At 65.3% G+C, this 23,908-nt stretch overlaps 1 protein-coding gene across 1 annotated transcript in view; it reads left to right on the top strand.

Annotated features, from left to right (window-relative positions):
• KIF1A (kinesin family member 1A) overlaps positions 1–23,908 on the top strand; it is a 92,538-nt gene that overhangs the window by 47,224 nt on the left and 21,406 nt on the right. The window contains 19 exon segments of the mRNA XM_057551448.1: positions 793–818; positions 820–877; positions 2,631–2,811; positions 2,894–2,966; positions 3,164–3,257; positions 4,013–4,161; positions 4,524–4,702; positions 6,103–6,240; positions 6,937–7,200; positions 13,773–13,891; positions 16,132–16,217; positions 16,938–17,076; positions 17,266–17,434; positions 17,569–17,659; positions 19,017–19,135; positions 20,114–20,169; positions 21,648–21,756; positions 22,024–22,090; positions 22,189–22,273. Of these exon segments, the coding sequence (XP_057407431.1) occupies positions 793–818; positions 820–877; positions 2,631–2,811; positions 2,894–2,966; positions 3,164–3,257; positions 4,013–4,161; positions 4,524–4,702; positions 6,103–6,240; positions 6,937–7,200; positions 13,773–13,891; positions 16,132–16,217; positions 16,938–17,076; positions 17,266–17,434; positions 17,569–17,659; positions 19,017–19,135; positions 20,114–20,169; positions 21,648–21,756; positions 22,024–22,090; positions 22,189–22,273 (2,202 nt within the window).

Raw genomic sequence — 23,908 nt, 5'->3', positions numbered from 1 at the left:
AAGGCTGGGCTGGGGACATGCAGCTCCGTCCCTGCACAGGGGGCTGGTTCGGGTGCTCACGGGTGGGAGGGCACTGAGCCTGGATCGAAGGGACGGTGATTCTTAGGCCACGCCTTCCCGTGGGCTGGGAGCGGCCATCTGTCCATCTCCCTGGCCGGCCTGCCCTCGGGCCTCCGTCCCCACTGCCGGTTCTGGGCATGACCCTTCCTTCTCAAGAAGGCACCTGCTGGGCTGTCCCAGTGCCCATGGCCCCCGAGATCAGGGCAGGCGTCTGGACAGCCTCTGGGATGCAGACCAGTGACCAAAGTCCCCTCTGTGACCAGGCCACTTCAGGGTGGTGGCCTTAAACAGTGTTGCGGACGTTGGTTCTCCCAGGATTCTGTCCCCGAAGCTCTCTCCCCCCTCGGTGGGTGGGCACAAAGCCAGGAGGGGCTCTGGGACTCCTGGGGACATGTGAGCCACTGTTTCCCATCCCACCTGGAGACCCTGCAGGATGGGGCGGTCACCCAGCACGGCCTCTCCACCTCTGACTTGGGCCCGTGAGCCTCCCAACTGGTCATCACTTTCCTCATCTGTGAGGGGCTGAGAGGCCCCTCCGGCTTCTTGAGGCCCAAGCCAGGTGCCACAGGGAGGAGAGGGGCCTGGCGGGGGCCGCGCCTGGGTGGCAGGTGGCCAGGTGGGTCGCGCCCCCTGCCCCAGACCATGAGTGGGGCTTGCTGGGCTCAGACGGGGACGCGGCCAGGAGGACAGCCCCTCACGGTCCTCCTCTCCGTGCCCCCATCTGTCCTATAGCCGTGGTGACCCTGGAGCCCTGTGAGGGGGGCAGATACCTATGTCAACGGCAAGAAAGTCACGGAGCCCAGTGTCCTGCGGTCAGGTACAGTGGGGGCAGGGGTGGCCCCTGCCCCGCCCGCTCTGCACGCGCGCCCCTCCTGCTCGTGCGGCACCCCCATCCGCCCCCCACCAGCCGGGCAGCACACAGGCCCGGGGCGGTGGGGGGCGAAGGCTGCTCCAGCGGCGCTGAGTCGACGCGGCAGGCCGGCCGAGGCGGGATTCCGGGCGGTGGGGTGCCTGTCCCGGAGCCCCGGTGGGACTGGCGCGGTGTGGAACGGAGGAGCCGCCAGCGGGGTGCGCGCTGCACCGGCCTCCGGACGCCGGCCCCTGGCTTCGTGTCCTCACGTTCTAAAACACACCTGGAGATATGTCTGTCTGTCCATCTGTCCAGAGATTTATTTAATGGAATTGGTTCAGGAGGTGGTGAGGGCTGGACAGGCACGTCTGAAATCCACAGGCGGGACTTTCTCCTCAGGGAAGCCTCAGTTTAGCTCCTGAGGCCTTTCACCCGACGGGGGGAGGCCCACCTGTGTAACGGTGGGTGGTCTCCTGTCCTGAGGTCACGTGATTGTAGGTGCACCGTTGGGCTCCCCAGCCTGGCCAAACTGACACACAGCACTGACCATCGTGTCAACTTTGGCTGGGGTGACTTTTTGCTGAGATTGAGGGGGACCCTCCCCTTCCCCAACTGGAGGTGCAGAGGGGATGGGAGGCCTAGGAGGTAACGCCTGGCAGCCTGACGTCCAGACCTCTCCGGCCACCCTGAAGGGCCTTGTTTTTAGCTTCCAGGACTCAGGGTCCTGCCTTTTGGGTCCCGAGGGATGTTTTGAGGGAGGGACACACCGCGCGTCCTGGATTCATGGGCCTCGTGTGGCTGCCAGTGGCTGGCGTCCTCGCCTGGCAGCCAGTGTGGGGAGATGGGGCGGTTGAGCTGGGCAAGGGCAGGTCCAGAGTTTCCTTCTCCCCCCTGTTGTTTCACGATGGGGCCTGGTGTTTGCGGGCTCGGGGCAGGGCCCGGGCTGGGAGGGGAGGCCGAACTCGGGAGCTGGAGGTGGAGCTGAGGGAGGCCTGGGGAGGACCAGCCTGCAGGCCTGGGTTCTCTTGTGGGTAGAGGGCCTGAACCAGCTCTGCAGGCCTCAAGGCAGAGCTGAGGTTCCTGGAGAAAGTTGGAAAGAAACTAGGCCATCCAAAGAGACCCCCACCGGCAGGACTATCCAGAGACAGCAGGCACTGCCCTCGTGGGACAGGTGTGCCCTGGAGGGTCCTGCAGACAGGGTGGACCCTGGCTCTGGAAACACGCAGACCCCTGCCCTGCTTCCGTCGGTGGGACAGATGGGAAGAGAAGCTCCCGGCAGGAGGGGGCCCTGCAAGAGGGGGCCAACCCCAGCCCTCGGGTAGGGGAGTGCCAAGGCCCAGGGCACGGGAGCAGGAGGCCAGGCTGGCCCAGGGGTGGTACCTGTGGGGCCGTGGAGAGGATGGGACCGTGGAGAAGCCCCAGGACTGTGTTTTGCCAACATCACTGCTACTGAAAGGGGAGGGGCCGAGGGGTGGAACCGGGGAGAGTGAGGAGGCCCGCTCAGGTCCTGGTGGAGGAGGTGGCCCCCCGGCGGGGGCGAGGGTGACAGTGGGCACAGGACCCGGGGGGCCGGCTCCTGGCAGCTGGAGGCCCTCCCAGGGGTGGGCAACGCTAGGACCCCAGTTGCATTCCTCCTCTTTCCCTTCTCCTCCCCCCTCTCACCCCCGAGACCACCCGAGGCCAAAGGTCCACCAACTCTGGCCTCGCCTCCGTCCCCCAGGAAACCGCATCATCATGGGAAAGAGCCATGTGTTCCGGTTCAACCACCCTGAGCAGGCAAGGCAGGAGCGTGAGCGCACGCCCTGCGCGGAGACGCCCGCTGAGCCTGTGGACTGGGCCTTCGCCCAGCGTGAGCTGCTGGAGAAGCAGGGCATTGACATGAAGCAGGAGATGGAGCAGAGGTGAGGCCCCAGGGGCTGCCGCCCGGGCGCCCCCCGAACCCGCCGTCGTCCCACCCGCCCTCACCCCTGCGCGCTCTTGCAGGCTCCAGGAGCTGGAGGACCAGTACCGCCGGGAGCGCGAGGAGGCCACCTACCTACTGGAGCAGCAGAGGCTGGTGAGGGCGGCCCGCCCGCCAGGCCCCTCGCGGGGCTCAGGGCACCCAGGGTCCCTGCTCGCCCGGCCCTGTGCTTGGCTGCCCGAGCGCTCGCTGCGGTGGGGCTGCGTCCGGGCGCCCTAGGCCCAGGCCCGGATGGGAGGGCTGGGGACGGTCTGGTGTCCACGTGGCACCACAGGCCTTGCGTCTGTGCCCAGGACTACGAGAGCAAGCTGGAGGCCCTGCAGAAGCAGATGGGCGCCCGGTTCTACCCGGAGGTGAACGAGGAGGAGGAGGAGCCGGGGGATGAAGGTGAGGGAGCTCATCCGGCGTGGAGGTGGGCTGGGGAGGGGTCTCAGGGAAGAGGCGGCCCCGGGCCGCTCCCTGCAGGTTAGCTGGTTGGCAGCTTTGCCCTGGGGTCCCTGGCCTGAAGGCAGGATTTAAGAGGCTGTGCTGCAGCAGGAAAGCACCTGTGCATACACACGCACACATGTGTGCACACGCCTGCTGGTTGTGGCGGGGGCGGCCTGGAGCACGAGGAGGACGGCGCGGGGTTGGCGCTTCCAGGCGGGTGCCCTGCGTCCACTCACCCCTGTCCTGCCCGATGGAGGCTGGTGCTCCTCCCCGGACAATGTCTCTGCTCCACACCTTGGGACCCGCTGTGGGAACGTTTGCTTGGGCGGCCCACTGGCTGACCTCTTGCTGCCGGGGGCCCGAGGATGGCTCAAGGGCAGGGTGTTCACGTCCAGCTCGGCCTCCGGTCAGCTGGTCGGGACCTTTGTGCTGACGTGACCAGGCCTCCCCTGTCTGGACTCGTCCACCCGAGAGGGTGTGTGGGACAAGCCCCGGTCTGCCCTCCTGCCCCCGCCCCACTGCTGCCCCCCAGGTCCTTGCTGAGCTCCAGCCCGACTCTCAGGACCCTGGCGCTCACACTGGTGGAGCTGGCGGCCTCTTTCGGGCGCGAGGGTCGTTCCCTGCAGCAGAGCTTGCTGCCAGTTAGTGTGAAAGTGGGGACCCGAGCCCCGAGCCCCCAGCCCCGTGATGACCACGTGCGCTTCTCCCCACAGTCCAGTGGACGGAGAGGGAGTGTGAGCTGGCGCTGTGGGCCTTCCGGAAGTGGAAATGGTACCAGTTCACGTCCCTGCGGGACCTGCTGTGGGGCAACGCCATCTTCCTCAAGGAGGCCAACGCCATCAGCGTCGAGCTCAAGAAGAAGGTGGGCCCCTGCCGCTGCCCCTGCCCCCGCTGTCTGCGCCTCGGAGGGCGGGTGTCACCCATCCTGCTTCCTGTCGGGCCTCGGTGCCAGGCTGCTCTGCCTCCCGGGAGGGCGGGGCGGACCCCCTGACCTGCAGCCCCCAGGGGGAGGGTGGGCAGTTGGAGGGGGGGCCCGGGACTGACAGAGGGGGACACGCAGGCAGGCCGGTGGGCAGGTGGAGCCTCCTCTCCAGCGGCCGGTGGGAAGGTTCCGGGAACGGTTGAGGGACAGGCAGCGGGATCTCTGGGAGCGGGAAAGAGGCCCTTCCAGGGCCAGGCTCCGCCCTCTCTGGGGCTGACGGGCGTCCTCCTCACCGGTCACAGGTCCAGTTCCAGTTTGTCCTCCTTACGGACACACTGTACTCCCCACTGCCGCCTGACCTGCTGCCCCCAGAGGCCGCCAAAGACCGAGAGACTCGCCCTTTCCCCCGAACCATCGTGGCCGTGGAAGTCCAGGACCAGAAGAACGGGGCCACCCACTACTGGACGCTGGAGAAACTCAGGTGCAGCGGGTGGGCCGTGCGGTGGGCAGTGGGGCGGGGCTGCTCCCCGGGCCTGGGCTGAGGCCACTGAAACGGAGGTGGACGTGGGATGCACGGGGCTCACGTGTCCAGGCAGTTTCTTCTCCTGTTTTGATATATTTTAAAATCAGAAGAAAAAAAATAAGTTCCTGCTTACTCCAGCCTCGTTATAGAATCCATATTCTCCTCGACCAGAGCAGTGGCAAAGTTTGGAGGAAGGGGCGGGTGAGGCGCTGCAGGAAGCTGGGGGCTCCTCCACCTGGGGGGGTGGAGGAGGGCTGGGTGGGGGCCCCAGGGAGGATGGCCAGGTGTCCTGGGAGGTGTCTGCCCTACGGCTCTACCTCAGGTCCCACATGCTCACCCTGACGTGCACCTGGCTTTTCCTGGGTGAAGGTGACAGGACAGCTTTTTGCCACTGAAGACAATTTTAATGTTGCTCAAGTGCCCCTAGAAACGAGAGGCGCGTGGGCACAGGGCTGTCCGGGGGCAAAGGAGGGAGGGGAGGGCCTCGCCACGGCCTCTACGAGGTTTTCATGGGCAAAGCAGGGCAGGGTGAACAGCGAGGAGTGGCTGGTCAGCGTAACGCCTGCGGGCTTTGGGCCCCGCTGTCCCCGGGCGATTTAGGGCTGGGGAACCGGCTGGCGTGCGAGTCGGCTAAGGGGTGGGTGGGGTGGCTTGTGTGGAGGTGGGCTCACCCACAGGCTGTTCACTGTCGGGGCAGGCCCCAGAGATGTCGAAACGTCATGAGAAACAGAGAATGAAAAACGTGGTCAAGATGCGCTCACGCACGGAGACACGTTTATACGCATTCCGTCCCACTCACACACCCTCACACGCAGACGCCCTCCCTTCTTATGAGGTCCCCACCCCCGGCACACGCACTGACCCACGCGCATTCACGAACACGCGCCTGCCCCTGCCCCGTCCTCCTGGGCTACCGTCTGCTCTTGGAGGGCGGATGTTCCCCCCACGTCCCTCCTGTTGCACCTGAGCCCCCGAGGGAGACGTCTGCGTCTCTCCCACCACCTGCCGGATTTCCGGGGGATAGCTTCTAAAATGCCTTGTTCCCTGTGTCTTCTCACCATTCGCCCTTTGCTCCCCGAGCTTCTGGGGCTTCGTGCCCTGACGCCCCATCCTGAGCGTGGCTGGTCCCCAACCCCACCCGGCTGACGTCCCATGGCCATCACGGGGGCTGAGAGGAACGTGTGGCGAACTGCAAGCCTCTTGGCCACAGTTGGCCGACTCCGAGGACCCCGGAGGGTCCGCCTGGCACACCAGCTTGAGCCGTGGGTGACCCTGAGCAGGATGCTGTGGCCTGAGCCGGGCTGGGCCTGAGACCCCAGGATGCTCTGCCCGGGCCCACGCTGACCTCTGCCCCGCAGGCAGCGGCTGGACCTGATGCGGGAGATGTACGACCGGGCGGCCGAGGTGCCCTCCAGCGTCATCGAGGACTGTGACAACGTGGTGACTGGTGGAGACCCCTTCTACGACCGCTTCCCCTGGTTCCGCCTCGTGGGCAGGTAGGCGCCTCCCTCTCCCTGGGCTGAGAGATGGAGAGAAGGTGGGGGGCAGCGAGGGGTTGGGCCCCGGCCCTGACACGAGGAGGGGGCCGGCCAGATGCCTTTCTCCATCCGGACTCCCCAGCCCTGGTCCTTCCTGGTCTGAGCCCCCTGGCCAGTCCTCTCCACACACCAGTGGGCCCTGACCAGGGAGGGGGGTCTCAGCATCGCCACCCACCCCCACTTCGGGACCACGGCCGTCAGGTGACAGCTGTCCGTGTGTGTGAATGTGAGGCTTGGTCAGGCTTTCAGGTGGGGTGCCAGCAGGAGGCAGAGGATTATCCTCCCAGAGCTGAGTCTATGCCTGCTGTCCCCAGTTTCCTGGTCCGGGGGCTGCACCCGGCCCCTGCCCCCCACAGGGCATGGTTTCTGAGGCCTCGACGCGGCCAGGCTCCCGAGGCCCTCACCGACCTCAGCCACACCCGGCCAGGATCCTACCTGCCGGTGCCCTCCGGAACCTTCCGGAGCTTTACACTGACCCCCGTGCGGTGTCTTCCCACGCCTGGGGACCGGGCACTTTGGCTCTCTTGCCCGTCGAGGCAGCATTCTTGGCGGTCTGTGTGTTTGGTTTGGGATCTCCTCGGCAGCCCCCCCCCGCCCCGCCCGCCCCCCAGGAGCTGGCGTTAACCTCTCTCTGTCTTGTCGTACTAACCCCAGTTCAGTCATCTCTGGCTGCAACAGCTACCCTCTTCTCAACACATGCATGAGCGAGCGCATGGCTGCTCTCACCCCCTCCCCCACCTTCTCGAGCCCCGACTCCGACGCCACCGAGCCTGCTGAGGAGCAGAGCGTGGGGGAGGAGGAGGAGGAGGAGGAGGAGGAGGAGGAGGACCTGGAGGACGACGTCTTTCCGGAGCACGTGCTGTGCGACGGCCGGGACCCGTTTTACGACCGGCCCCCCCTGTTCAGTTTAGTAGGAAGGTTGGTGAGGTCGAGGACAGCATGCTGGGAAGGAACCAGCTCTTTTGCACAGGAGCACTGCTGCGGGCACAATTTGACCGCCGTCAGGGCGTGACCCCCGGCGAGCAGGGCCTCCCCGAGGAGCGGGCGTGAGGGAGCGCGAGGGCTCCTGGCCTTCCTGGAGGGGCCCGGCGGGGAGAGGCGGGCCCCAGTGATGGAGGAGGGCAGGGTGCCCTGGGGCACGGGCTCCGCACAGGTGGGCCTGTTTCCGCAGAGAGGCCTCTGGGACCCGGGAAGAGCAACGCCCCCGCCCGTTCAGGGCCCGCGGGGGCGTTTGGGAAGGTGGAGCCATGCATCTAGCCAGGGTGGCTTTCCCTCCCTCCACTGTTTTCCGAAAGAGATGGCGGGTCCTGGTCTGCTCCCAGGGCCCCTGCCCTCTCTGTGGGAGGAGCAGCAGAAGCTGGAGCCGGCTGGCCCGGGGGGCAGGGAAGGAAGGGCAGGCGCCCGGGCAGTGGAAGGGCCTCCTTCTGAAGCCCTGAGTCCCGGGCAGCCCGGCCTCTCTTGAGCCAGTCTCTGTCTAAAGGTGAGGGCGTCCTGTCGCTCCTGACCCCCAGGCCGTCAGTGCCGGAGACGGTGCCGGTGGCTGCGTGCCCTCATGGGAAAGTGCCCTTTGCAGAGGAGCCCATGATTCAGGTTCCTGGACAGAGGAGAGAGGTCAAGTTCAGGGAGGGGGCGGGGTCCCCCGCCCTGCAGGCAGGTTGGGCGTATTCAGTCCATCCTTATGTCTATTACCATGGAATGGAATGCAAGCAAGAAGGTGAAGGAAAGGCCTAGAAACCTAGCTGTAGTAGGAAATTCAGCTCACAAAAACTGAATTTGCATATACGCAAAGGTGTAAGATAATTTTAACAGCAACCTCTTTAGGAGTTTGAGATTGCTTCCTTGGGCTAGACTGATGGAAGTTTTTGGAAGTCTTGACCTTGGAGCACCAGTACTGAAAGCTGAAGACAGAGGCCGGTCCCCAGATAGCGGGCTTTGCACTGGGAGCCCTTGGGTGCGGGTGATGGAGTGAAGGCCCCCCTGGTTCCTCTTGGAAGGAAGCAGGTTCTCAGCTGGTGCGTCATGGATTTATTCTGATTAGTCTTCCCTGAGTGCGAGATGCTGGCCCACTGGACAGAACCGCGTGGCTCTCTCCGAGACGCCCCAGCCGGGCTTCCTGCTCTGCTGAGCCCAAGCGGGAGGTGCGGCCCCAGGGCCAGCTCCACGCAGGCCTCTCAGAAAGCCCGGCCGCTAGGGCCAGGGTTGCCAGGTGCCAGGCAGGCGTGGGGTCAGGGCACACGGGGGCGAGGACACCGGGAGAAATGGGGGTGGGCTTTTGCAGTCTCAGCCGGAAAGAGCTGGGTCCTTCCGACATTCCCCCCTCTGTGGATCTGGGATGTGACAAAACCACCAAGCCAAACCAAAGCCACGAGTGAGAGGCCAGCTCCCCACGGCGGCCGTCTGCGAGGGGCTTCATCTGGAAACGTCCTGATCTTTTTGGTTTGGCAAGAATTGGCTTTTCCCGTGCAGCAGCTGTGCAGGCCCAGGCCCTGAGAAGGACCCCGTCTTTGGTTTCCTTTTCTCCCTCTGGTAGCTGCTGGCTCTCTCTCCAAAGCTTAAGCGAAATTGGGGCGCCCACTCTTGTCTCCCTTCGGACAGGCTTTCCGGGCCCCAGCATGCGTCTGCACCTCACCAATCTCGTGGTTAGCGCTGCCCCACACTCAGCCCCGGCTCTGCCACCTCCTCTCTCTCCGGCGGGTCTCAGCCTGCTTCAAGGTGCCCTCACCTCTGTGAACAGGGCCCCTGGCAGGGGCCTCCCCCATCCTGACCCGGGGTTCCTCACCCAAGTCCAGGGTCAGCCCCCCAGGGGGCCTCTCCCTCTGGCAGTCTGGGTGCCAGTGAACTGGGAGGTGAGATGGGCCAACCCAGGTGGAGGAAGTGGGCCTGGGGGCTCAGTTTTCCCCGATGATCCTCCCTGCTCGGGCTGCGGCTTTCAGAAGGTGGGTGGGCTGCAGAGAGAGGAAGGCGAGGGGATGACTGTCTGGGATGGAGGGTCCCGGGGAAGGGGGACTGGCGACTGCCCAAGGGACGTGTTCAAGACTCTGGGTGGAAAAGCACTGACCCGCCATGTCCGCTCTGTGCCATCTGGGCTGGTGAGGCCGAGCCCTCAGCTCCCAGCTGGGTGCGCTCTGCGTGCCGAGCCGCTCAGCCCGAATCGTCACCCGCGAGGCTCCGAGCCACCCTGTGTGCGGGTAGGTGCGCCGTGGCCGGCAGGGTCCTCCGGACAGGGCTGGGCTGTTCTGGCCCAGGGGGGCGGGTGCTGACGTCAGGTTGTTTCTGGCACCTGGTGGGCAGTGAGGGGGAGGCCCAGCCTCTGCAGCGTGGGCCCCATCCCCTCAAGTTCTGGGGCTGCCGGGCAGGGTGGGCCTGGGGTCTTCCGGCCCCCGCCCCCTGCCCTCGAGGCTGGTGCTGCCAGCAGGGGCCGTGGCTGCTGGGCCCCAGGGGTCCCTCCTGGATGAGTGCACCGGTCACTGTCACCGGTCAGACGGGGACCAGGGGCAGCAGGAAGAGAGCGTATGCAGTGTGGCTTTCTCCGCCTCTGGGAGCACCGGCCCCAGAGCCGCAGCTGGATTTGCACGCGAACCCACCTGGGCACCCCAGCGAGCGTGAGAGCAGGCCGTCCACAGGCGGGTAACGAAGTTCAGAGAGGGTGGGCTTGGCCGTGGGTTCCAGGCGTCTTTTTCATTGTAAAACCCAACCTCCAACCGAGGGGTCCCTCGGGGCCCCCGGCCCTGGCGGTTTTCAATGCCAGAAGTATCTGGGCTTTCTTTCCCCTCTCACGTGGGGAAATCCTGAAAGATCAAGAAAGGCTTGATTTACTTAATTAATGAGCTGCGTTAATTAAGCCGGTGGGGAATGGAGCGTGGTGTCCACACAGTTGGGAGCCGCACAGGAGCCAGCCTGTGGGGTCTCATCCCAGCTGGGGCTCTGCCGCCAGCAACTTCCTTAATGTCCTTGAGCCTCCATCTCCTCACCTGTGAAATGGGGCAGGAATGGCGTGTTTCACCAGCTCTAGCACGACGTCTTAGCTCTCCGGCACCGTAGTTGTGCCCCTAAGAGAGAAAGACGCGGCCAATCCAGATAAGATGTACCACTGGAGGGGCCCTGGTCTCCGTGCTGGGACGTGAGCGGAGGAGACGCGGGCGCACCTGCCGCCCGGGGACGTGAGCGGAGGAGACGCGGGCGCACCTGCCGCCCGGGGACGTGAGCGGAGGAGACGCGGGCGCACCTGCCGCCCGGGGTGCTGGGGGCTCCAGTGCCTCCCCCGTGAGCTTGGAGGGGCAGGCGCAGACGGTTTTTTCACCGGAGTTTTCAGTCTCGCGGGCTGCCAATGGGATTGTTTGAGCCTTAGGACACGAGGGGCGCAGCCCCCTCTGATGTGTGGGACCCTGGCGTCTGTACCCACGGGTGGGTCATGTGGCAGAAAGCGCCCCCCAGGAGACCACAGTAGGTTTGTGGAGCAGTGAGGCCCTGGGGGAGAGCCAGGAGGGGGCCCGCCTGCCTTGGCCTCGCCTATGACCTGGGCTGGGTCCGGCGCCTGCCTCAGTTTACTTCTCTGTGCAGTGCCTCAGATTCCCTTTGGCCTGGCCTTTGCGGACTCAAAAGGGGAGGGATAACCTCCTGCCCCTCCGTTACTGCCCCTCAGGGGCGGTCCCGGGTCGCCTCCAGGGTGTTGTGAGTGGCCTTCTGGGAGCTTGAAGCCCCTGTGGAATTGCCCCCTGACCCTTTCAGGAAGGCAGCCCTGGGCGGGCCGGGGGCTTTGAAGCGGCCCTGAGCCTGGCTTTCCCTTCTGGCCAGGTGGCCCTGGACAGCCCTTAAACTCTCCCTTGGGCAAGCTGTGCTGATGAAGCACCCCCGTGCCTGGCACCATGCCCTCACCTAGCCCACAACCAGAGGCGTCCCCGCCTTTCCTGAGGGTCCTCCTGTGGGTTCCCTGTAGGCTGCGGGTGGAGTGGGCAGGCCGCGGCCCCTCCCTCTGGCCGTGCCTGGGGCTCCTGGGAACCTCCCGACACCCGGCTTTCTGCAGCGGGCAGTGCCCTGGGGAAGAGGTCCTGCACCTGCTGGAGGGTGGGTGCTGACTTGGCCCTGCAGCTTGGGGCTGTCCTACCTCGTTCCCTAAGCGCTCTCAGGCAGGGTGGGGTGGCTGGGCGGTGCCCCAACCCAGGGGACAGGCCTCCGGGTGCAGGGGCCGAGCAGGGTCTGCACCTCTTCCCACGGCCTGAGTCCTGGGCCCCTCTGTTTCCCGTTCTGGACCTCATGACTTTGCTCGTTTCATGGTAGCCCCCTTCCCACTCCCAATGTCAATCAAAGGCCTTTGGCCAGGACCCCAGTTGCCCGGCAAGGGAAGGCCACCGCCGTCCCGTCCCGAGGCAGGTGCTGGGCGAGGCCAGCAGCCCACCCCGGTCGGCCCCTGCCCGCTGGCGCCCTCTGCTGCTGTGGCGAGGGCTTCCGCTCTCTGGGCCTCAGTGTCCTCTTGGGACCAGGGCTGGGGCTCGCCTTAGTGGGTGGTCGGGGCAGTGGAGCCCCAGGCCCCCGCCAACCCCGCGATCCATCTACACGCTGCCCCCAAAGAGTTCGTGGAAGGAAGGGGCACTGTGCTGGGGAAGAGGGGCTTCTTCTAGCCCCAGGAGGGCGGCCCGGGAGGCAGCACACCCTCCCCTGACTGGGGCCTGCCTTGGCCTGTGGGTGCCCAGAAAGCGAAAAGCAGTCAACAGAGATGGGCCTACTAGTGAATTCAGACGAACAGGGAGAGCCGTGCAGAAGGCGGCCTGGATGCGGAGATGGGAGCGGCTGGGGGCAGTGGCAGGAGCAGGGAGATGGGCGCCGGGGGCCAGAGCGGGGCTGAGCGGGGCGGGCGGGGCTGCTGCAGGGGCTCAGGTGCCTCTTGGATGCAAAGAGCTTGGGGGCCACGGCGGGTGTGGGTCTGTTCGCACCTCGAGTCCCCTCTGGCGGCTGTGGAGGCCGTGAAGGAAGCGGGAGGGAGGCCAGGGGTGATGGGCTGGGTGGCGGATTTCAGAGAGAGTTTTAAGGTAAAACTCATAGATCTGAGATAAAAGCCAGGACGGTGCTCAGATTTCCGACCTCCTGCGGGGGGAGGGTGGCGGGAAGACACGGCAAGATCAGGAGCCCAGCTGAGAGGGGACACCAGGGTCTGTAATCAGGGCCCCCGGGGAAGGGCCCCTCCCCGTGCCTCTCACCACAGGGGGTCCAGAGTGGGGACCCTGGAGCTCTCAGTGTGGGGTGACACCAGCGGCTCAGCCTGGGCGAGGGGCAGGGTGACTGGGATGACACGCCTCTCCTCCCGTCCTCCCAGCTCCGCCTCCCCCACCGGCCATGCACCTGGCCAGCAGACTCCCACCTGCCCTCCACTGTCCTCCCTGCTGCTCTCCCCTGTGTTCCCACCTCCCCCCATCCCTGGCCGAGGCCCTGGGCCTCCCTCACCCCACTCTCTGCACTTCCTCCCCAGCGCCTCCCACCCTTTTCTGTCCAAATCCTGCCCAAGCCGTGCCCCTCCCCCAGGACCACCCCCGGACCGCCAGCCCAGAGAGCTCAGGGCTGCCGAGGTCTGCTCCTCTGGGCTGGAGGGGAGGGCAGAGCAGGGTGGGAGGCAAGGGCGCCCCCCGAAAGGAGGGTGCCCCGAATGGTGAGGAGCTATGCTCACAGCAGACCGCCCACCCGGCGGGGCAGCACAGGCTCTTCCAGGGACCCCCCTGTTCTCCTGGCTGCCCATGCGACTCCCACACGTTGGCCGGCTCAGGGAGAGGGGCACCGCCGGGGTGACGTGGCCTCTGTCCCGCCTGTGCTGGCACTGGCTGGGTGCACAGCTGAGCTGCACAGGGGAGGGGGGGCTCTGGGCACCCTGGAAGCTGGTGGGGCCGTGCCAGGCAGTGCCGCGGTTTCTGGGGTGTCCTCAGGGCTCCGTTCAGCCGGACCCCAGGCCCCGGTGAGGGGGGGTGCCCTGGCTTTGCTGACATCATGGAGCTCCCACCCACCGTGTTCCTGGAGGGGCTCAGAGGGAATCATGAGGCGTATTCCGTCGTGGGGTCCGTGAGCAAGCGTCAAGGGCCACTGGGAAACGGGTGGGGAGACGGGGGTGGGGGGGACATCAGCAGCAGCGTGAGGGTCGTAGGTCAGTGAGGCGGGTCCCAGGTCCTCCTCCTTGAAGCAGGCTGAAACCTCCCTCCTCGGCTGTTCTCTGCTCAGGCCGCGGGCTTCGCCCTGGCCCACCCCCTCACCACAGCCTCTGCTCCCGCCGGCGCTCGTGCCCCCTGTCCCTGCGCCTTTTCCTGTCTCCTCTGCGGCCGAGGACCCCTCCCTCCCCACCCCGCCCAGCGCAGTGCCCTGCCTGCCCACCCGCCCTGCTGCTTGCCGCCCTGGCTGCCCGCTTCGCTCTGCTTTGCAGTGTTGTGTCGTGAGCCCGGGCCGTGCAGCCGCTGCCGCCTGTCACAGCGCACAGCGGGGTGGCCCTGACCGCGGCCTCTGCCTCCCCCCAGGGCCTTCGTGTACCTGAGCAACCTGCTGTACCCCGTGCCCCTGGTGCACCGCGTGGCCATCGTCAGCGAGAAGGGCGAGGTGAAGGGCTTTCTCCGCGTGGCCGTCCAGGCCATCTCAGGTGCGTGCGGGGCAGCCCGGGCTGGCTCTGTCCCTTCACCGATGGGGCCCCTGGGTGGGGAGACCTCTGCGGGCCTCACATGGTGGTCCGCGTGCATCCAGCCCCACCCAGGCCCCTGGCCTCCTCTGTTTCTCCCTGTGGGAGAAGCCCCTGCTGCCCGGCTCCTGGCTCTGGTCTCCTGGACTCTTCCTGGTCGGCTGGGGCCTCCGGGGCTGTGCAGGCCGAGCCCAGGGCTGTCTGAGCACACTTTGGCTTGGGCCTCCCACCAGGCAGCCCCAGGTGGACCCACGGAGCCAGCCTGGCGCAGAGGTGCCCCCCGCCACTCCCCCTCCACCGCCATTTCAGCCCCAGGGCAGGCGCACAGACTTGTAGCCCTTAGCTCCGGCCCTGCCCACTGCAGCCCCCCAGCCTTCCTGACTCCCCAGCATTGCCCCCTTTAGACCCCTTGACCTCTTACGTGCTGGCCTGTGTCCCCAGAGGCCATGAACACCCGCCTCCCCCGCGGGCCTGGCGATACAGCCCCTCTCACTGCAGAGGCAGACCCCCTCTCACTGCCTAGTCACCTTCCCAGCACCCCTCCTGGCCGTGGGCAGCCACACAGCGCCGCTGAGCCTGGGTTTGCTCCCTCGAAAATGGCATCCACTTTGAAGCTTCTTAGCGGCAGGAATGTGGAGAGATCATTGGAGAACACAGATGTGGGAGCGCTCGGCCAGAGGGCCAGGTGCTCGCACTGTAACGTCCGTTCCTCCCTTCCCTGCCCTCGGGCCCCTGGCGCCTCCACAGGACTCTCTTTCCTCTACACGTCTCAGCAGCCCAGGCACCGTGGGGCCAGAGCCGGGCAGGACAGACAGGGTGTGTGGCAGCGGAGTGGCTCCAGGCCGAGACAGGCTCGGAGTGTGAGCAACCTGGGTGGCCTGTACTCCCGCCGGACAGCTCACGCCACCCCGCTCTGGATGTCTGGTCCCCCCCTCGCCAAATTCTCACTGCCCCATCATTCCAGGTGCTCTTTCCAGCACCTCCCAGTCATGTCACCATGGTGCCGAGGCCCCTGGGGGCCCAGCTGAGAAGGGGGAGCCTGGGGTGGGGGGTGAGGGTGGCTCTAGGGAAGAGCCAGGTGACAGGGATACTGGGAACATCTAGTGCCATTCTCATCCCTCCGGGGACACTGCCCCTGCAATCTCTGGGGGCTCTGTCCTCCCTGTGTTCTTCCTTGGCCCTTCCTGACCTGCTCAGCCCTGTTGAGTGGATCCCACTGAGCTGGCTGCTTTATAGGTCGACGCTGTCTGTGCTTGGGCCACACCTGACGTCCCCTGTCTAGTGGCTGTGGTGGAGGAGAGGGAACTTTACAAAGCCACAGGGTGTTGTTTCAGCGGTCTCAGAAGTCACACCTGCCCCTGCCCTCGACCATGGCAGGGGTCGGCTGATCCAGTCTCCCAACACGGAGCCCTGCTGTGCACAGGCCCTGGGCCAGCCCTGGGTGATGGTGGGACAGAGCCACAGCCCCTCGGGCAGCCAGGGTGGAGAGCATGGTGGTGTTAGCACCCCGACAAGGCCGCGGAACAGAGGGTTGGAGCCCCCTGGGGTCTGTGAAGTCTGCTGGGGTGGCATTTAGCCAGAGTGGCTGGACTTGGGGGCCAGGGAGTCTGTGGGAAGTCAGATCTGGGGTCCTTTAGGCAGCAGGAATAGGGTTGGGTTAGGGTTTTGTCCCAAGCACAGCGGGGAATCCCAAACTCTGTGAAGGAGGGGGTGTGAGAGCGTGTGGGACACTGAGTGTCCAGATGGGTGACGGTGGCGGCAGAGGGACAGGTGCGATTCCCAGAGGAAGCCAGGAGGACCTGGTGGGGCAGGCCCTGCTGAGGGGGAGGTAGGGCCCGGAGGGCCCCTGGGTTCTGCTGGAGCATCTGAGTCTGGGCCAGGACAGGTGGGGGAGGGTGGGCGGGGCTGGGGCGGAGCGGGGCAGGGGTTGAAGGTTTTGTTTTGAAAATGTGGAGTTCGCGGGCCGTCAGAGCAGGCCGTGCCAAGGACGTGGCTGCCTCTGGCCCCTGGGCTAGCACAGGCGGGGGGTCAGTGTGCCCAGGGCGGCGCCCTCGTTCTTCCGGAGCCAGTTGACAGTGTCGGGGTTCCCCCCAAAGTGGGTCAGAACCCGTCCTGGTTCCCGTGCCCTCCCCGCACCGGGCAGCTCTGCCACTCCCACCGGGGGGCAAGCTGGGCCCTGACCACCTGCTCCGTTCCCGTTTCAGCCGACGAAGAGGCCCCTGATTACGGCTCCGGCGTCCGCCAGTCGGGAACCGCCAAAATCTCCTTTGACGACCAGCATTTTGAGAAGGTAGCGTGCAAGGGTGGTGCAGCCGTGGACGCCACTAGACAGGCCTCCAGCCCGACCTTAGCACTCCGGGCCTCACTCGGGGGAACGGTAGACAGTATCTTCCTCCCAGGGCTCCCCTTTCTGCTCTCAGGCGAGAGGGCAGAGGAGGGGGGTCCCGCTCGGTGCCCCCCGGAGCGGGCAGCTCCTTCTCTCTCTTCTAGCCCCTTTCCTAACCTGACACCACCCGGCCACCCACCGCCCCACCCTGAACCTCAGTGCTTCTGAGGTCTTGGGCCCAGAGCCCCCCAGCGGTCCCTCTCGGAGGGGTCGTCAATGCTGGGGGCGCACAGGAGGGGCAGAGGACATCGGGCAGAGAATGTGGGGGCACGGGGGGGCACGGACGGGGCAGCAGAGGCTATGGGGGCACCTGGTGGCGGGGTACCTGGCCAGGGCCCTGATAGCCAGTGGGAGAGTCTCACTGCGTCCTGCCCACAGCGGGGAGGAGCTGAGGGAGGGGTACTGGCTGGGGAGAGGGGACAGAACTTAAGGCCAGAGACCGTTTCCCACCTTCCTTTTCCACTTGGTAGACTAACATAGGCCATGACAGCATGGGAGACAGGTCTGGGGAGGTGGCTGCCGCCCACGGCAGGGCAGGCCTGGAACGAGGCTCCCGGTCCTCGACGCGGCTCTAGTGGCCGCACCCAGGCCGGCTCTGTCTGACTCTGTCCCCTTCCCACACAGTTCCAGTCCGAGTCCTGCCCCGTGGTGGGGATGTCCCGCTCGGGGACCTCCCAGGAGGAGCTGCGGATCGTGGAGGGCCAGGGCCAGGGCACTGACGCGGGGCCCTCGGCCGATGAGGTCAACAACAACACCTGCTCAGGTGGGTCCCCGCGGCTGCTGGGACAGGCTCTGGGACACGGCCCAGCCCCGCGAGGGCCTGGAGTTCCTCCTCGTCCCCCCCACCCCCTCCCCGCCTCTTAGCCGGCACGGGTGGTGAAGCCCAGCCCTTGAGCCTGGGCTCTAGCCCCTTCGGGTCCCGCCATGCCCCTCTGCCCTTGGCTCCCAGCAGCGGTGACCCCGGAGAGCCTCCTGGACAGCCCCGAGAAAGCCACCCTGGATGGGCCCCTGGATGCCGCCCTGGACCACCTCGGCCTGGGCAGCACCTTCACCTTCCGCGTGACCGTCCTGCAGGCGTCCAGCATCTCCGCCGAATACGCCGACATCTTCTGCCAGTTCAAGTGAGTCTTGTACTGGGGCCGGGCTGTGCGGGTGGGTCTCGGCAAGGTGCGGGGGGCACCTGGTGACCCCCTGGAGGCTGTGGGTCCCCATGCTCAGGCCCCACACCCGCCAAACATCTCCTCCCTGTTCACAGCTTCATCCATCGCCATGACGAGGCCTTCTCTACGGAGCCCCTGAAGAACACGGGGAGGGGGCCCCCACTCGGCTTCTACCACGTCCAAAACGTACGTCCTTAGAGCCCCCTCTCCCCCGCCATGATCGGCCCCTCCTGGGGGCCGGGGCTTTGTGCGGGCTTCCTGAGCTTCATTCATTCTCTTTGTCACTGCTTCTCTCTCTTTTGAGCACCAGCCCTGTCCTGGGCACTGGGGGCCTTGGTGGGTTTAAGACTGGGGGTGGGGGCAGATCAGAGCCCCCAAGGGCTCCCTGCAGCGAACCTTGGGCAGATGTGGACGTGCAGTTTTTGGGGTGCCCGGCGAGGCCACCCTGGCCTGGTGCTGGGGCTGAGGCCGGGGCAGGGCACGCGGAGAGCTGCAGGATGCCCGGCCAGACGCCCGAGAGGCCAGGAAAGCTCCAGGCCGGGGAGTGTCTCCAAGTCAGGCTGTCAGGAGAGCAGGGACTTTCTGGTGTGAGGCAGGAAAATGGGGCCATGACGGAAACTGTCAGGTGGCAAGGCCTCAGGGGCCAGGCCAGGGAGTGTGAGTTTGACGCTGGGCTGCCCGGCTGTGGGTGTGTGGCCTAAGCAGGCACAGGGGCCTTGCTCAGAAGGGCCTTGCGGACTATAGCCTGTCCTGACCCTCGGGGAAGAGGGGCTCCCATGGTTTCTAAGGCAGTGAAGTGACGCCAGGTCTGAAGGTGTGCTTGGTGGATTCCTTTCCTGGCTGCTCCAGCAGAGCCCCACACCCTGGGGGCTTCAACAGCGAAGACTTAGCACCTCTCAGCCCTGGAGGCTGGAAGCCTAAGATCCAGGTGGGCAGGGCTGTTCCCTCTGAGGCTGTAATGGAGAATCTGTCCCCCGCCTCTCTCCTTGGCTCGTAGACGGCCGTCTTCTTCCTGTGTCCTCACGTCATCTCTTCATCCGTGCCTGTGCCCAAATGTCCCCTTCTTACAAGGACACCAGTCATGTTGGATTGGGCCCCATTCTAACTTGATCACCTCTGTGAAGACCCTGTTTCTAAACATACGTGCGGGGGGCAGTTAGGACTTCAGCATGTGAATCAGGGGGGGACACAATTCAACCCATAACTCTTGGTGAGTGGGCGAGGGCCCGAGAAGGGTCAGAGCGGATCACAGAGGTCCCTCCAGCTCCGTGTTCTGAAAAAGCAGCTGAGCCTAGTGGCCCCCAGCCCCATCTGTCCTGGGGAGCGAGCCCTAGGGCTGCTGCCCGGTGGCCTGTCCACTGGGAGTGTGACGGTAGGAGAGGTGGGCTGGACAGACCTAGGCAAGGAGCACTGCTCCCCTCGTGGGCAGAGGTCAGCTCGGCTAGGGGTCTCCAATTTGGGCCTGGAGTGCTGGGTCCTTTGTGGAGGCTGGGCACTTACCTCTGTGCCTCTCCTTCCCCCACTTGACCACACCTCCCTCCAGATCGCAGTGGAGGTGACCAAGTCCTTCATCGAGTACATCAAGAGCCAGCCCATCGTGTTCGAGGTCTTCGGTCACTACCAGCAGCACCCATTCCCGCCCCTCTGCAAGGACGTGCTCAGGTCAGCGGCCCCGGGTCGGGGGGATCAGGGTGTCATGGGGTCAGGGCCTCTCCACCTCCTGGCCAGCAGGGTCGGCCCGTGCCCTGGACGGGCCTGGTGTGGCGGCTGCAGAGCCGTGCGCCTCCCAACACCTGTCTCCCTGCCTACGGGCGGCCGATTTCCTGGGTCAGCAGGACCCAGAGCGGGTCAGAGATGACCCCTGAGGACTGAGGAGGGGTTTCTTAAAGACCGTCGCTGTCAGAACCTCAGCCTAGGCTGCGCACAGACTGCATCCTGGGGACGAGGGGAGCCGGGTGCTGGGCTGGAGGAGGCCGGGGTGGCCCACGTGGAGACGGCTTCTGTGGCCCCCCGAGAACTCCGCCGAAGTGTCCCGGAGTCCTCAGCTCCCCAGACTGAATGAGGGCCCTTCGTCTGCTCCCTCGTTGCTGCAACCTGCCGGGGGCTCACTTGATGGGTCGGGCGCGTCCCCTCTGAGGCCACCCCACCCAGAGCGTCGGGGGAACAGCCGACAGGCGTCAGGGACAGTGGGAGCCCCTGTTGCCACCTCCATCTCTCCTCTCAGCTGACATGAGGGACCCAGAGCAAAGCATCTGGGGTGTCGGGGAAAGAGAGGGCCCAGCGAGGAGCTGGTATCGGGGCATTTGGCCCCAGGAGCCTTGTCTGTCCTTGGGAGTGCCAAGGGGGCCCTGTCCTGGGAGCCCCTGGCCCTTGCCCCGCTTCTCGGGGCCTCGTGGGGCCTCCCAGGTGGGCTCTAGGGTCCTGCGGGGCCCCCCTCTCGCTCCGAGCTGGTGGAGGGCCTGAGACCGGGCCTTGCCCAGGCCCTGTGGGAGGGAGAGAGGGAAGGAGGGAGACCCGGGCTTGGCGTCGGCAGCCTGCCAGCCTCCCCGGCCAGCCCCTGCCCTCGGCTGCCCGCTCCAGCTTGGGGTCCTGCAGGCGCCAGTCTCTGGTCACCTCACACTGGTGCTTCTGTCCCCACAGCCCCCTGAGGCCCTCGCGCCGCCATTTCCCGCGGGTCATGCCACTGTCCAAGCCAGGTAGGCGGGGCCCCCGTGGGTGCACGCCTGGGCAAGTGGGTGCCCGTGTAGGCGGCCCCTCCAAGGCCGAGCGCAGTCCTGGTGATGGGTCGGTGCTCTCCCGGCCTCCTGGGGCCACCCTGCCCCTACTGGGCCTCATGGGGTCCCCACGGAGGAAGGGGCTCACACTGGAGCGGGGGGCACAGGGCGAAGGTACAGGGACGTCCTTTACTCCTCGGCACACACAGGGCAGCAGGACAACGGTCAGGTGGTGCCTGCCCAGAGTCCCGTGAGGCTGCCCGGAGCCGACAGCGGGGGGCAGGGGCTTCAGCGGGGCCGGGACATCTGAGCTGACTCTCGCAGGATGGACAAGGTTTGGGGTGGAAGGCAGACCAGGAAGCTGGTCCACGGGAGGCTGAGGCTGGTGGTGGGCAAGCCAGTGGGGCCCCTGGACGAAGAGCACCGGACGGTCAGCACCCTTGCCTGGCACCCAGAGCCCCAGGAGCAGGTGGGAGGAGGAGGGGCTCTTGAGATCGGGTGGATTTTAGTTAAAAGGGGTTATAGGGTTTTTTCCTGCCCTCACGACAAAAGCTGAAGCCCAGGGACACAGTCACTAGAAGGTTGGAGCGTCAGCACTGGGGCGGGCGGTGCAGCTGAGGCCCTCGCAGCCCAGGAACCCGCCTTGAGGTTGGGGGGCATTGTCCTCGGCATTGGTGCCCGAGGGGGGCCATGCAGGAGGTGCGTCTGCTGCTTCCTGGGCCGCGTCCGCGGTGACCCTTGCGTTCCCACCCCAGAGTCCCCGTAAGATGGTGGTCTGTGGACTGAGGGTGCCTCAGGGGGATGCACGCCAGCCCCTCCAGGCCTGCTGACCACTTGTGGACATTATTCTTGGTCTCTCTGTGGGTCTTAGGTTGGCCCCTTATGTTTCCTGGGCTGTTCAGCCTTCCCTGCAGCCTCCAGGGGGACACCCAGATGCACATTTGTAGTGGAGCAGTGGGGCTCAGGTGGGACTTGATGGAGGAGCGGCCTGTGGGCTGGCCCAGAGGAGGGGCTGTGGAGGGCAGTGGGAGCCGAGGACTGGGGCCCCTTGAGCTGGAGGCAGGTGCTTGGGCTGGTGCAGTGGCTGAGGGTGAGGGTGGTGTAGCAGAGGGTCCTGGGCGGGTCGTGTGGCCTCCGAGCAGGCAGGGCTCCTCTGTCCTGCTGCTTCTGTGGGGCTCAAGTACTGCCCTCTTCAGAGGCCTGTGCCCAGGTGTGTGTGGCTGAGTGCTCCTCCCGCTGGGCACAGGGAAGCCCACGGTCACGTCTGTTCCCAGGTCCATCGGTACCCAGAGCGGGGCGTACCCTGGGGCCGGGGGAGGGGTCCGCTGGTGGTTTATCTTGGAGGGCAACGACCTCACTGCTTCTGAGGCGTCCCCTCCCTGGCCTCCCCTCTGAGCGCGCCCTCGGCACGTGGCTTCTCAGTTTCCTATCAGTGTGTGCTTCTCCCCTGTCGCCCCCAGTGCCCGCCACCAAGCTCAGCACGCTGACGCGGCCCTGCCCTGGGCCCTGCCACTGCAAGTACGATCTGCTGGTCTACTTCGAGATCTGCGAGCTGGAGGCCAATGGCGAGTAAGTCCCAAGGCTGGTGCTGCCCACGCTGGGGATGGGCTGGGGTCCTCTGGGGTTGTGGAGCAGGGAGGGGTCCAGGGGCTGGGGCAGGCAGCACGTGGTGGCACTCTGGTCTCCCCGGACCGGGCCACCCCACCTTTGCTGGAGGGAGCAGCTGATCTGTTTTCCTGTTTTCACCCCTTCTGCTCCTGGGCGCTGGGTGTGTGTGCTGTGGGTGGGGGGCTGGGAGGAGGGGCACGGCCCTCAGCTCTCACATCTCTCTCCCAGTTACATCCCTGCAGTGGTGGACCACCGTGGCGGGATGCCGTGCATGGGGACCTTCCTGCTTCACCAGGTGCGAAGCGCTTGCTGCTCCCACCAGCCTCGAGCACCCCCCCCCCACCCAGGGACCCCAGGACATCTGACCGTGTCTTCTCTCCTGGTGCCTCGCAGGGCATCCAGAGACGGATAACCGTGACACTGCTGCATGAGACAGGCAGCCACATCCACTGGAAGGAAGTGCGAGAGCTGGTCGTGGGTGAGTGGCGGGGGGGGGGGGCGGGGGGGGCCTCGGGGGAAGAACACAGACACCCCGCTCACCCCCGGCCCCTGGCCAGACGCCTGCGTTCTAACCACGGCTCTGCCCCTATTGCTGTGTGCCTTTGGCTCTCTGTGCCCCAGCCCCTCACCTGAAAACAAGGGCTTGGCCTCAGGTGATGATTCCAGATTCCTATTTAATCACTGTACTAGCTTGCTAGGGCTGCTGTAACAAAGCACCACAAGCTGGTGGCTTAGAACCACAGAAGTGTGTCCTGTCACGGCTCCGGAGGCACAAGCCCTGTGATAAAGGGGTCAGCAGGAGCCGCGCTCCCTCTGGAACCTCAGGGGAGAATCCTTTCTCGCCTCTTCCAGCTTCTGGTGGTTTGTAGGGAATCCTTGGCTTGTAGACACATCACCCCGGTCCTCCGTCTTCACAGGGCCTAGATACTTAGATGACGGCCCACCTGACTCCAGTGGGATAGCATCTCGACTGATCACGTCTGCCAAGGTCCCATTTCCAAATAAGGTCCTGGGGGTCAGGGCTGCAACACGTCTTCTTGGGGGGACACAGTTCAACTTACAGAGATCACCCAGGAGCTTAGACGCTTTTCTTCTGTAACTTCATGTCATGAACTCTTTCATCTACTGGAAACGTTTCCTTTGCTGATTCTTTGTAAAGAATTTGTCTTCCCAGTTTCCATTCAAGGATAGGGACCACTGTCCATTCCAGCGTGTCATCAGCATGAAGGCGCCCACGCCACCCTGGCCTGGAGCTGAGGGTCCCGTGGAGGGTCCACCCTGGGGCATTGCTGTGGCTGGTGGGCAACAGCTCCAGGGCAGTGTCCCTGGGGGCTTGTAGGGGGGGTTCTGAGGGTGTAGTAACAGGACTGTGACAAGGGACCCATTGTCCTGCACCCGAAGTGCAGGATTGTGGGCAGGGAGGTTCTGGGGGCCCCAGGACAAATGCTTTTATTTTAGACGTTTCGTATCTATTTTCACACAAGTCAGAAAAACGGTAGAACAAGCACATACACCCCCATTTCAGATGTTGTTTAGGGTGACTCTAAAAACTCTGCATCAGTTTAAAGAGAAGGATGAAGCAGACACCCAACTCGCTCACGGACGTACTGCACGTGGGTGGGAAATGATGCCGCCTTCACCCCGAGCCTGTTCTGCCCAGAGGGAAGGGTCTACACCGCCTACTGACCCAGCTCTGGTCCTGGTGGAACCTCTCCCTGACGCCCCACCCCATCACCCTCATCCCTAGGATAGTGACCAGCACCCCTGTGTCTGCACAGAGGCTGCACACTCGCTGGTCTTGGGGAGCCAGGCCCTGGTCCCGGGATCCCACCTTTCTCTCTGCTCTCCCGGCCACATCCCATTTGAAAATGCAAACAGGGGTGTTCGCTTATGTGTGTGGTGAGGGGATAAGGGTGCTATTGAAGGGGATTCGGGGAGATGCTGGCAGGAACACCAGGGCCCCCACTTTTGGGTTAAGGGGTTTGGGCTTGCCCCTCTGGGCTGCATTAACTCGCAGACCTGTGAGTGGATGTCTTGGCCTGACCGGGGCTCCGAGGGCATCAGTTTTGCAGGTGGAGCGCCTGGGCAGACTCGGAGAGGACAGAGTCCCTCG

This window comes from Balaenoptera acutorostrata, chromosome 8 (assembly GCF_949987535.1).
Source record: "Balaenoptera acutorostrata chromosome 8, mBalAcu1.1, whole genome shotgun sequence".
Lineage (NCBI taxonomy): Eukaryota > Metazoa > Chordata > Mammalia > Artiodactyla > Balaenopteridae > Balaenoptera > Balaenoptera acutorostrata.
This window is presented reverse-complemented; position numbering and strand designations above follow the sequence as displayed.